At 39.6% G+C, this 13,545-nt stretch overlaps 1 protein-coding gene across 3 annotated transcripts in view; it reads right to left on the bottom strand.

Annotated features, from left to right (window-relative positions):
* Rab3c (RAB3C, member RAS oncogene family) overlaps positions 1-13,545 on the bottom strand; it is a 244,078-nt gene that overhangs the window by 118,358 nt on the left and 112,175 nt on the right. For all 3 annotated transcript variants that reach the window (XM_013073532.3, XM_021261391.2, XM_004848495.4), the window contains exon 3: positions 5,904-6,022. In XM_013073532.3, coding sequence (XP_012928986.1) covers positions 5,904-6,022 — 119 coding nt within the window. The remainder of the gene's footprint in view (positions 1-5,903; positions 6,023-13,545) is intronic.

Genomic DNA, 13,545 nt, shown 5'->3' with positions numbered 1-13,545 from the left:
TAAATTAGATCAGAGAAACAACAGTATTTTGGGAAAGACAGATGTGAGGTCTGAGAAAGTGAGTAATTAAGAGTAACTTCAAACTTCACAGGGGTGTTACTTACTACGATGGAAAAGACAAAGGAGGAACCATGTCTTTGGAAGGGGCCATGGATTAGGGGCCACCTGCCTCCTGAGTATAAGCTGGTTTCATGTTGGATTTTCTGTACAAGACAGCTGTTTTGTGGCTGGGTTAGAAAAACAATAACAAATGTATTCATTATCAGGTAGGGAAAGAGAACAGACTCTTGAGGTGCAGTGTGGTGGTGGTGAAAACCTGGGGTCAACATCTTGTCATCATCTTACCACTGTCCCTTCTGAACTGTGACAGAGCTGACGAAACAGTTGACAGGAGGCTTTCAGAAGAGTAGGAAGCTCTAAGCCAAAGCTTAACAAGTGCTCATCTTATCTTGGTTGATATTACCAGACTAACATTCTCTTATATTTTATGTGAGGTCACCTTAAGACTGCTCTATATTTTTGGAGGGGAAAGAGGAGGAGAAAACTGCAGAGGAGGAGAATATTTGAAGGTGAAATTTCATTCTAATTCCAGGACATCTGCAGTGGTGCCTGGAATGTCACTGAAATGAATTATTTAAAACTGGTGGGAAGATGGTGTTAGACTTTTATATTCACTTTGATGGTTCAAAAAAACACATCAATCTGCTCACCAGATTTCCTACTTAAAAAGAACTCATATTTATAGTTCTTCATTGTGTCATAAAGGCAGAAAGTAAATAAATAAGATGGGAGGTATAAGCCAATGTCATTCCCCAACAGGAAATGCAGTAGCTGGGGGTCCTGTGTACTTAGAACAGAAAGACCTTAGAGTCCTTGAAGGGGAAGATTCTAAGTCAAAGTAGAATGTACTACAACATGTGCAGACATTCTGAGTCATAGAGGTAGACTTTCAGAAGGAACCTAGATGGTTGATCCCAGTTCCACATACTTGATGTCTGATTTCAACCATAACTCAATAAACTCTCTGGTACAATCATCTGAAAAACACTTCAAAGGAGGGGGAGAATTTTAGTGGTCATTTCATATTTCCATAACTATTAACCTGCTTGAGATCTGTTCCTGTAATAAATCACTTATTAATTTATTTTTTAAATAAAATCTCCTTGGAAGAGTCAAAGCACAGAATTCTTTGCTTTCAAAAGAGGAGTAGCCTCTATTTCTCCAAGACCGTGGAGCCATAGCTGGCTGTTCCTTCCTCTGGAACTTCATGCAATTTTCTCTTGAATAAACTCATGGTGAAAACAAGTGAGGATCTGCCCAATGAACCTAATGGCCATGTTTACACACATTTTCAGCACAGTTTCAGTCAAATCAAAAGAGCACTGAAAGCCTCGCTGCAGCTTCTGAAGTACTGAACAGACATCTCTTGCTACCCCAATTCTGTCTTTCTTCTGGATAAAGTATCAACACACCAGCCTCGTCCTCCTGTGTCTAGGGGATGATGTTACAAGTTTCACTGAACTATATACTGGAAAACTGTTAGGGTGGTAAGCTTTATATGTATTTTCCCACAATAAAAAGGTAGAAAAACAACATATTAGGTTGTACTGTACCCAGTACTGCAGAAAATGATTGATGGAAACACGAATCAATAAAAAGACAAAATGTAATCAAATAACTACAAGAGTGTGCTAGCTAGGTTCTTTCTGTGGCATGCAGAAAGCACTATTGGTAACACTGGGGCACAGATGAAAGTGTAAGCAGCCCTGTAACCTGTGAACAGAGAGGGGGTCTGGAGAAGGGTAGAGGTGTGTTTTACAACTTCATGGAAGAGTTGACAACTGACCTCAGATTAGAAGGTGAATAAAGATTTGGAATGGTGACTGAGAAGGATTCTAGGTAGAAGAAAGAGATGTAGAAGAAGGATAGGACTTTGGTTAGAGTCTCATAATTTAAAGAATGTGCTGTGCTCTTCTGCATGTTTCTCTGCTCATTTCTCTTGAGGGAAGTTCTGCCTGGTTGAAACATAGAGCCAGTGAAGGAGCGGGGTAGGAGATGATGCCAAAGACGTAGATGTGTGGAGGTACATTGCCCACCATGGTAGAGTTGGGATTTCTTTCTAAATCAATGGTCTGAGGCAGACATGGGTTTCAGAGTCATTCGTGGAGTTCTGAAAAAATACATTTGTCCATAATCTCATGGGACATTTAGTTTAGTAGGTCCAGTTTGAAGCCTGGGTTCACATATTTAGCCAAACTTACACGTGTGAGTCACATTTGTTTCCAGAATAACTACCATAGCTCATAAGACATTACTAAAAATTTTACAGTGGTACCTCAGTACTGGTCTTTAATTAGTTCTGTAAGGTGCAATGAGTGCCAAAAATGATGAGTAGCAAACAAATTATTTTGGGTTGAAAGGATAATGGGTCAAGAGGCAATTGACATAGGCAAGTTCTAGCTTGAGTGGCCAGTACCAATCAATGACGAATATCAGAACAAAATTTTCCTATAAAAATGTGTTGAGTATCAAATTTGACAAGTGTCAAAGTAATTGAGTACCAAGCTACAACTGTATTTTGAAAAGAAAGGGAAAGAGTGAAGATACAATGTTCCAAAATGATAGTCTGAAGTAACACAGTAGCAATAAGGAGAATGGAAAGGAACAGATTAGAGAGGAGGTCAGAAAGTCAAAATGACTGCACCTGATGGTTAATGAGATGTGAAAGGTGAAAGAGGGAGAAATCAAACCTTACTCAGAAAACTGGGTGATGGTGCAACCACCAAGATAATAAATGCTCTTCAAGGTACTAAACACAATGTCTGGAAAATGGGCTGTCGAACAGTAAGTGCTCAACAAATTTTTGCTGAATAAATTAAAAATAAATCTATTAAGCCAATTATCACATAATGGTGAATGAAAACAATAAGTGGTTAGGTTTTGATTAATAGCATGAGTTTTGTTGGTTTGCAATAAATTTAGATGTCTGGGGATAAGTTGAGTAGGAGATTGTAGAAAAATATATTCAAAGCTGAGGGTGGCATAAAAGAAAAAAGAAAAATCACAAAATCTGGAAAGTTTGGTCTTGGTTCCAGAAACAATAAATGGTTCATTTGCCTCTAAAACAGTGAGAGATGAAGCTGTGAAGATGTAGTGTCGCCATAATGCAGTGTTTCTGAATGGTGGTCCAAAGAAAGTTTTAATTAATTCAGGAGGAAATGTAAGGTAAGAGGTGAGTTTTGGGTGGGGAGCTTACATCATCTTCATTACTGTGTTCTTCTGGGAGAATCTTAGAGCAGCAGTCAGAAGGGATGGATTGGGACAGAAGGCAGTCTTAAGTGAAGAAGATCAGTTAGAAGGCTCGAATCAGGGTAGAAGCAAAAGATAATTAGAAGAAATTAAACAAAGACGATCAAAGAGGAATGAAAAGGCAGGAGCAGATTCAAAGGATATTCTGAACAAATTAGTATGCATGAGCTGCCCCATACAGAGATGGCTGAGAAATCTGGATTCATAGTACATGCTGGGCAGTGGAGTATGTCAGTGCAATAAACAGAAACAACAATGCCAGCAAAACAAGCAGTTTTAGGTGAAGAGAACTGATTTTGAGGAACCAGAAGGACAACCAGGTGGAGAAATATTTTAGGCACCTGGAAATGCAACATAACAGTTTTTTTTTTGTTTTTGTTTTTTGTTTTGGTACCGGGGATTGAACTCTGGTCCTTGTGCTTGCGCAGCAGGCGGCAAAACCACTGAGCTAAATCCCCGGCCCAACAACATAACAGTTTACAGACATTTGGGAGCCACCTGGTAGAAGTTGTGGGGTGGATAGACAGTCAAAGACACAAAATGCAGTCACAAAAAAGTCACTGGGCTTCCTTGACCTCAGCTAGGGGAGGAGGTGGGGAAATGGAAGGGAAAGAGGAAGAGGAGTAGAGAGAGACAAGAATTATCTGGAAAAATACACCTTTCAGAAGACAAGAATCAGAGCTTCAAAAGGAAAGAGGGAGTATATATAAATAGAGTTAGAGAATTTGAGGTGGAGAAAAACTGAGATGGGGCACATGGGTCTGCTGACACATGCAGAGGTGTAGGTGTAGGTGTTGGGGGATTGAAGCCAGACCAACTGGGGTTTCAGAGGAAAGGTGTGGGGAGGCACAAAGAAGCTGCATATTTCCTTGTCGTGTTTGATGCTAGAGTCAGGGGCACTGGTGGGCGTGGCTCTTGGGATCACAGCCCTATGATTTTAATGAGCTCAAGGTAATCTTTTCATTCCCAGTAGTCAAATAACTCACTGAAACAATGGGGCAAGAAGAACTATGAGTGTAAATGTCCTTTGGAACTCTGGAATCTAAAATCTCCTTCAGGAACCTGCCTGGAAGTGCTGATGTCAACATTTCCAGAGGCAAAAGAGTCAAGTTGGTTAAGGATACCATTTTGCATGAAAATATGTGTGCCACAGCTGTGTGGGGCAATTAACTAGCTATAACAACACTATTACCTGAATGTTCCTTTTTAGTGCTAATTTGAATGCTAATTTTATCATAAACTGAATCTCCCTATCTCTGGACTTTCTATTTCACTTGATTTTATATCAAATCTGTTGGCATTTAATTAGGATTGCCTTGAATTTATGCATTAATTTGAGAACAGCTTGCATTTTTACAATACTGTATTCAGCTTATCACAAGGAAGGTTTCTTAACCTTTCTTCTGTGTCTCCTGTCAAAGGTAATTATTTTTCATATAGGTTCTGCACCTATCCTTTCAGTTTATAGATCTTCATCTTTTGAGTAGCTATTGGCAATGGTATTATTTCATACATTATAAGTGCGTGTCTTCCTAGATGAACAATTAACATTTAAAAGAAACAACTAAATACATCTGACCCTCATAGAGCTAATGATATGCATGTAAAAAATATTTTGGATAATATTGTTATGGAAAAGAGAAAAAAGAATGCTGTTTGCTTTGGCTGTATATTGCCAATCCAATGCGTGCTTACATAAGATGGGCTGTGACTATTTAGAGACAAAATGCATTCAGCCTCAATCGCCACCGTTTCCCTCCTAATATTTCACAAAGCCAGACACAGATTCTGGCTGTTTCCATAGAAAAGCTGCCCTTCACAGCCCTGCTGCTGGACTTCATTACTATTACCCTTGGCTCCTTTGCCTCCTCCCAAGGTGCTGGTGGGACAGGCTGAAGGAAGCCACCGCTGCAACCACAAGTTCCCCCACCTCCAATGCAAATCACACTCGCTGTGGCAGAGGTCTTTTCAGATGCTTTGATATAGCTATGCGTCACAAGGGTTTAGATTTCTTTTGTCCCTTCACCACAATCCTTTATCTTTTCTGTTTGAATAACCTATTTAACAAATCTTTTAGACAAAGAGCCAACCAATTTCTGTAAATGGCCAGACAGAAGATGTTTTAGGCTTCACAGACCATATGGTTTCTGTTGCAGCTCCTGAAACTCTGCTGTGGTGGTATGAAAGCCTCATAGATAATAAACAAATGAGCCTGGCTGTGTGCCAATGAAGCTTTATTTACAGAACAAGTGGTGGGCCAAATTTGGCCCACGGGCCTTCATTTCTAGATGCCTATTTTAGATCAGCATTATTATTTATTCCTTTGAAAATTAACAGCAGTGTACTCGTCTCTACAGAAGTAAAAATGACAGGATCCATGCACTGAAATCAAGAAAATGAAGACAATTCACCAAAATGACTTCCTATCAATCTCTTAACAATGGTTCTCAGCCATTTCTTTGGCTTATGAAGCACGAGTGGGGTTGCACCATATGATAAACACACATGTGACGTTGCAGTGTGGTCACTGCTTTGGGGAGAAAGAGTGAAATAGAAAACTATCATTAGTGATGTGAGTATCAGCTCCAACTTACCAGTCTTGTACGGCATTGAAGGATTCTTCATTTGTGATGTCATACATTAAAATGAAGCCCATAGCGCCACGATAATAGGCTGTGGTGATGGTCCTGTATCTTTCCTGGCCTGCTGTGTCCTAAAAAACAATGGTGATAATCTCTCAGAAATAAGGCAGTACAGTTTTTGGAGGTGATAAAACCATAAACGAGTCACAACATAGAATCTAAAATGCATGTGCAATGTATAGCTGTCTTTTTTAATGTTGTTATTCCTAATGACTTTTATATGGCAGCTTTCAAATACTCTGAAAAAAAATTTTTTTTGGTACCTTTTTCATATGTTCAGTCCCATTTCCCAGCACCTAACTATAGAAAATGCAAAGGAAAGAATATCTATCTATCATATATATATATACATATATATATATATATACATACATAAAATCTGGATTGTTTAAACCCAGAGCAGTATATTAGCTCCATCATTATGCATTTGTGGTCTGTCAACCAATACAAACTACTGGGAGAAAAAGGAAGTTTATGAAACTGTCTGTGCTTTTAAGGAGTTTACAGTTCAATCTCAGTTTATTCAACCGTAAAATAGGAATAAGAACACCTGCTTTGTGTTGATGTTTCAGTCAGATGGCTAGATCTGAGTTTAAGTTCCTGCTTTCCCCATAGCTGGGGGAGCATGGACCTCTCTGAACTTTAGTATGCCTGGAGGGTTACATGAAATAACTCTTGTACAGTGCTTCACCCGGAGTGCAGCAAACAAAGAATACTCTATAAATGACAGGCACTGGCTCTCGTTCCTATCACATGGGGAGGCAGGCTAACCCACAATGGGAAACAGCAGCTTACAAAGACTGAGATTCGATGCCTGCAGGTAGCACATAACAGTTAAATCTGGGAATCACAGGCAGATATCGTCACCTAAATGGCCCTGTTATATGTCCTGTGTAGGGGAGCTGAAGAAATTGTTCCTTAATTCAACCAACTCTCACTCCTTTATCCTCTCTGGATCTGAAGTATCATTTATTACCAAAATGCTCCTCAATTTTTCCCTTTGCCACTTTCCGTGGAGAATGAGGTCTAACTTCTCTTTTCTAGTACTCTCTAGGTGCTTAGTATTTTGGACAAAATATTGTCATTTCTTTGACTTCAGTCTGTATTCTCTTTATCTGTTTATCCCTGAGATGCTTACTCTGAATGCAGAGTGCATACAGCTCCCCCTAAGATCCACTAAGCCTTGAAGGGACAGCTAATGTATTGGATGACAGCGAAGACCTCTACTTACTATAAAATGAAATCAGTTTCTTATGGAGCCACTACTGGGGCAGGATCAGGTTGGATCTGTGGTTCCTCACCTACACGCTTCCTCCTGCTTGGATCCTTACACCTACAGTGGCAAGAGTGTTTACAACTCCCTCTTACTTTGTGTACCATATTCTTCTAGACACTTGAAGTTTAGAGAGGTATCAGCAAAGATGACTGGGGATCAGCGAATGATTCTGGGAGAATGTGGAGTATAGAATGGAACTGAAAGTTAGACAAGGATGTGGCTTTTCATGAAGCCAATGATAATCATATGTTACTCTCAGAGCAAGGATAACACTGCCTTATCAGAATGTTTATTAAATGATTGATATTAGGGAAAATAAGGTTTCAAAGGTAGAATGGACACAGATGATAGTACCAAAATTATCAGAAAATAAGACAAAACCAGTAGGAATGATCTTTCAGAACATACTTCCAAATGCAGAAAACACAAAAGAAAATACAGATTTTAGTCCATGAAAAATTGACAATTCCTTAAATATGGAAGAGATGTTATAGATAAAGTTGAAATGATAGAAAATCAAGTGGTAAACTGGGAAATATATTTGCATTGGAAAAACAGAAGGCAAATATCAATATCTTTAACATACATAATGGTGTTAGAAATCATTCAGTAAAATGTTAAAAATTCTCATTATAAAAATTATTTATAAATTGGTGCACTGATGGCTAATTAGTAAAACGAATTGAATCATAACCATAATAATATAAACACAAAACATCCTAATTACATTCCAATATTATATTGGGTACCAATCAATTTGAATATTTTATTGTAGTGCTTACTATTTTATAAATATCAAAAAGGAAAATGTGGATACTAGGAATATCATAAACTGCATATAACTGGGACAAATTCATTAGGCATGAACCAGCAATATTGAACTTATTTGGATATTTGTAGATAGTCATTACAATTACATATATACATATACATGTATATGTAATATATATTACATACATACATACATGTGTATATATCTATATATCTATGAGAGAGAGAGAATGGCTAAAAAGGCAGAATCACATTTCCAAAGACTGTTCTGGGCTGGGGTTGTGGCTCAGTGGTATAGTATACAAAAGGCCCTGGGTTTGATCCCCAGCACCAACACCACCACCACCACAACAAAGAACATTCAAAGGAGACGCCAAATCAGCCCGCTGCAGACAGGCAGGTCTGCGTACGCCCTACTGAGGTCCTGAGTTGCGCAGAAGATGCCAAATCAGCCCACGCCCCGGCAACAATCCACGGGACCCCCCCACCCACCCCCTGCTCCTCTGTACAGCCACCTGGTTCCACACTACAAAGATGCAGAGGACATCAGACCACCAGACGACAGTACTGAGTCCCACTGCTCCAGGCCCAGAGGTAGGGGCTTCTGAGCCACTGTCCCACTGCTCCTGGTCCAGAGGAAGGGGCTTCTTGGCCACCATCCCTCCTGCTGCTCCCAGCCCACAGGAAAGGGCTTTTGGGGCACCTTCTGTCCCACCGCTCCTGGCCCAGAGGAAGGGGCTTCCAGGCCACCATCCCTCCCCCTGCTCCCAGCCCAGAGGAAAGGGCTTTTGGGCCACCTTCTGTCCCGTCGCTCCTGGCCCAGAGGAAGGGGCTTCTGAGCCGCCATCTCACTGCTCCTGGACCAGAGGAAGGGGCTTCCCGGTCACCATACCTCCTGCTGCTCCCAGCCCAAAGGAAAGGGCTTTTGGTCCACCATCCCTACTGCTGCCCCTGGCCCCTGGCCCACCTCTCCCAGCTCAGAGGAGGTAATCCAGGCAGGCGCCAACAGCCCCACCCCAGTCAAAATGAGAAAACATGTAAATAAGTCTCAAAACCAGACTTCCAGACCACCTACAGCAACCCCAAAGGGAAATGAGATGGAACACTCTGATACTCAACCACCTGGGCCCACTGAACTGGCAACAAAAGGGGATCTGGAAAAAATGAAATCAGAAACAATTTCTCAGATAACAGGAGAAATTGTGCCCCTAGTGCAAGACATGATTAATAAATCTAGAGAGGAGCTCAGGAACATAATGGAATCCCAACATAGGAAACAAATGGAATCCATAAAACAGAAGCAAATAGATGTCCAGGACATGATACCCTCCACTGAAAGTTTACACAGCAGAATGAGCCACTGTGAGGACAGAATCTCAGATATAGAAGATAAGATTGCAATTAGTGACCAGGAAAAGAAAAATTGCTTTAAAATTATAAAGGAACATGAGAAATCAATCCAGCAGTTGCTAGATGATGCAAAGAAGAATAACATAAGACTGATTGGAGTCAATGAAGAAAGAGGAGAGAGTGCAGATGACATAAAAAAATCTCTTCACAGAAATAATAGCAGAAAACTTCCCAAGCAGAGGAAAAGGGCTTGACATACAGGTAAGTGAGGCATATAGGACTCCAAATAGCCTTGATCAAAAAATCTACACATAGGCATAGAATTGTTAAGATTCCAGAAACTCAACAGAAGAACAAAGTTCTACAAGCAGTCAGAGAAAAGAAACAAATCACATACAAAGGAAAGCCCATCAGAATCACAGCAGACTTCTCAACACACACCATCAAGGCAAGAAGAGCTTGGAGTGACATATTCCAAACCCTAAATGAAAACAGCCTCCAACCCAGATTGATGTACCCTGCAAAACTATCTTTTAAAATTGATGGAGAAATAAGATACTTGCATGACAAAGAGCACCTTAGGAACTTCGTGAATACCAAACCAGCACTCCAAAGAATATTACACAATATCCTAGGAACAGACATTGAGGATCACAACCCCAGGAAGCAAAGCAGAATGAACCCATCTGGCATGACAAGAAATTAAATATAAAGGGGGAGAACCCAACACAAAGAAAAAGTCATGGCAATGACAAGCCAATACGTTTCAGTTATAACCATCAATGTTAATGGTCTCAATTCACCAATCAAAAGAAATAGACTGGCAGAATGGTTCAAGAAGCAAAATCCAACAAAATGCTGCATACAAGAAACACACTTAATTCAAAAGGAAACTCATAGACTGAAAGTTAAAGGGTGGAAAACAATACTGCATGTGACAGGAACCCGAAAAAAAGCAGGAGTAGCTATCCTCTTTGCAGATCAAGCAGATTTCAAAGCAACACTGATGAAGAGAGATGAAGAAGGACACTACATCCTTGTAAAGGGAACAATCCAAGAGGAAGAGACGACAATCATAAATATCTATGCACCAAACACTAGTGCACCCAACTATATAAAACAAACATTAACGGACATGAAAAGTCATATATGCACTAATACAATTGTGGTGGGGGACCTCAACACCCCACTGTCACAAATAGATCAACTAGACAAAAAATAAGTAATGAAATACTAGAACTCAATCGAACTCCTGAACAAATGAACTTCACAGATGTTTACAGAGTCTTCCACCCCACAGAATCAGAATACACATTCTTCTCAGCTGCACATGGGTCATTCTTAAAAATAGACGACATACTCACACATAGAACATGTTTAAGTAAGTGAAAAGGAATTGAAGTTATCCCCTGCATATTATCAGACCATAGTGGGATGAAATTGGAGATCCACAGCAAAAGAAACTCCAAAAATTTCATAAACACATGGAAATTGAACAACACACTTCTGAATAACCAATGGGTCACAGAGGTAATCAAAGAAGAAATCAGACAGTTCCTTCAATTAAATGACAATGACAATACAACATTTCAGAATCTTTGGGACACAATGAAAGCAGTCTTACAAGGGAAATTCATAGCAGTGAAAACGCATATTAGGATAACAGAACGAGCCCAATTAAACAACCTGATGCTACACCTCAAGGTTCTAGAAAAAGAAGAACAGGACAACCCCAGAGCTCATACATGGGAGGAAATTATAAAGATCAGAGGAGAAATCAATGCAATGGAGACTAAAAGAACAATACAAAAAATCAATGAAGCCAAGAGTTGGTTCTTTGAAAGAATCAACAAAATTGATAAACCCTTAGCCAACCTTGTCAGAAAAAGGAAAGAAAAGGCCCAAATCCATGCAATTAGGAATGAAAAGGGTGAAATGACAACAGACCCAGCAGAAATCCAGAGGATCATCAATACCTACTTCCAGAACCTATATGCCAATAAGATGGACAACACAGAGGAAATGGACAGATTCCTAGATACATATGAATTACAAAAGTTGAACGAAGAAGACCTAAAAATTCTGAACAACCCAATATCAACCAATGAAATTGAAAATGTAATTAAAAACTTATCAACTAAGAAAAGCCCGAGCCCTGATGGTTTCACTGCTGAATTCTACAAGACATTTAGAGAGGAACTGCTGCCACTACTGTTTAAACTCTTCAATGAAATTGAAAGGGAAGCAATACTTCCAAATTCATTCCTGGAAGCAAGCATCACCTTGATCCCCAAAGCAGAGAAAGACCCAACCGAAAACGAGAACTATAGGCCAATCTCACTAATGAACATAGATGCAAAAATCCTTAACAAGATAATGGCAAACAGAATGCAGAAGATCATCAAGAAGATCATACATCCTGATCAAGTGGGATTCATCCCAGGGATGCAGGGATGGTTCAGTATACGAAAATCAATCAATGTAATACACTATATCAATAGAGCCAAGGACAAAAACCAAATGATTATCTCCATAGAAGCAGAAAAAGCATTTGACAAAATCCAACATGCATTTATGATAAAAACCCTACAAAAAATTGGAATAGTTGGTCTGTACCTCAAACTGATAGAAGCCATCTATGAAAAACCAACAGCCAATATCATACTAAATGGTCAAAAACTGAAATGCTTCACACTAAAATCAGGATCAAGACAAGGATGTCCACTATCACCATTCTTGTTCAATATAGTTCTGGAAACATTAGCCACAGCAATTAGACAAGAGAAAGAAATAAAAGGAATAAAGATAGGAAATGAAGAAGTCAAATTGTCATTATTTGCAGATGACATGATACTCTATATAGAAGACCCCAAGAACTCCACCAAAAGTCTTCTAGACTTAATAACCAAATTCAGTCAAGTAGCTGGTTACAAGGTCAACACACAAAAATCAATAGCTTTCCTCTACAGCAAAGACAGACTCACTGAGAGAGAAATAGGGCAAATAATTCCTTTCACAATAGCATCCAAAAAACTGAAATACCTAGGAATCATCCTAACGAAAGAAATCAAAGACCTCTTCTCTCAAAACTATGGCACTCTGAAAAGAGAGATTGAAGATGATATCAGAAAATGGACAGACATCCCCTGCTCCTGGGTAGGAAGGATTAATATAGTGAAAATGGACATACTTCCAAAACTGCTATATAGATTTGATGCAATTCCAGTTGAAATCCCATCAGCATACTTCATAGACCTTGAGAAAACAATCCAAAAATTCATTTGGAACTAGAAGAGACCCAGAATAGCAAAAGCAATTCTAGGTAACAGAGACATGGCAGGGGGTATCACAATCCCCAACCTGCAACTCTACTACAAACCTACTGTGATAAAAACAGCATGGTACTGGCAAAGAAACAGACCTGAGGACCAGTGGAACAGACTAGAAGATGCAGAAACAATGCCAGACACACTCAGCCATCTCATCTTTGATAAAGGAGCCAAACACCCTCACTGGAGGAAAGATAGCCTCTTTAATAAATGGTGCTGGAAAAATTGGGCTTCAACTTGCCAAAGATTAAAACTAGACCTGTATCTCTCACCATGCACTAAACTAAAATCAAAATGGATTAAAGATCTAAATATTAAAATAGAAACTCTGAACCAGTTGGAACAGAGGTTAGGTAGAACCCTTGAAGACATCGGTGTAGGAAAAGATTTTATGAACAAAACCTCAGTTGCCCGTGAACTACCACAAACAATCAACAAGTGGGATCTCTTCTTATTAAAAGGCTTCTGCACAGCAAGAGAAACCACCAGCAGTGTGAAGAGACAACCCACAATGTGGGAAAAAATCTTCACCTGCTCTTCCTCAGACAAAGGTCTACTATCTCGAATCTATAAAGAACTTAAAAAGATCAGACCTCCCAAATTTAAAGACCCAATCCAAAAATGGGCATCTGAAATGAACAGACATTTCTCAAAGAAGTAGAAATAGCAAATAAATACATGAAAAAAATGTTCAACATCACTGGTCATTGGAGAGATGCAAATGAAAACAACGCTGAGATTCCACTTCACTCCAGAAAGAATGGCTACTATCATGAAATCAACCAATAACAAATGCTGGCGGGTCTGTGGGGATAGAGGAACCCTGCTCCACTGCTGGTGGGAGTGTAGACTGGTGCAAGCACTGTGG

The sequence above is a fragment of the Heterocephalus glaber genome, unplaced genomic scaffold (assembly GCF_053883595.1).
Source record: "Heterocephalus glaber isolate CG9 unplaced genomic scaffold, H.glaber_assembly_v1.0 deba00001538, whole genome shotgun sequence".
NCBI lineage: Eukaryota > Metazoa > Chordata > Mammalia > Rodentia > Bathyergidae > Heterocephalus > Heterocephalus glaber.
The sequence above is the reverse complement of the archived record's forward strand: the minus strand, read 5'-3'. Positions and strand labels throughout refer to the sequence as shown.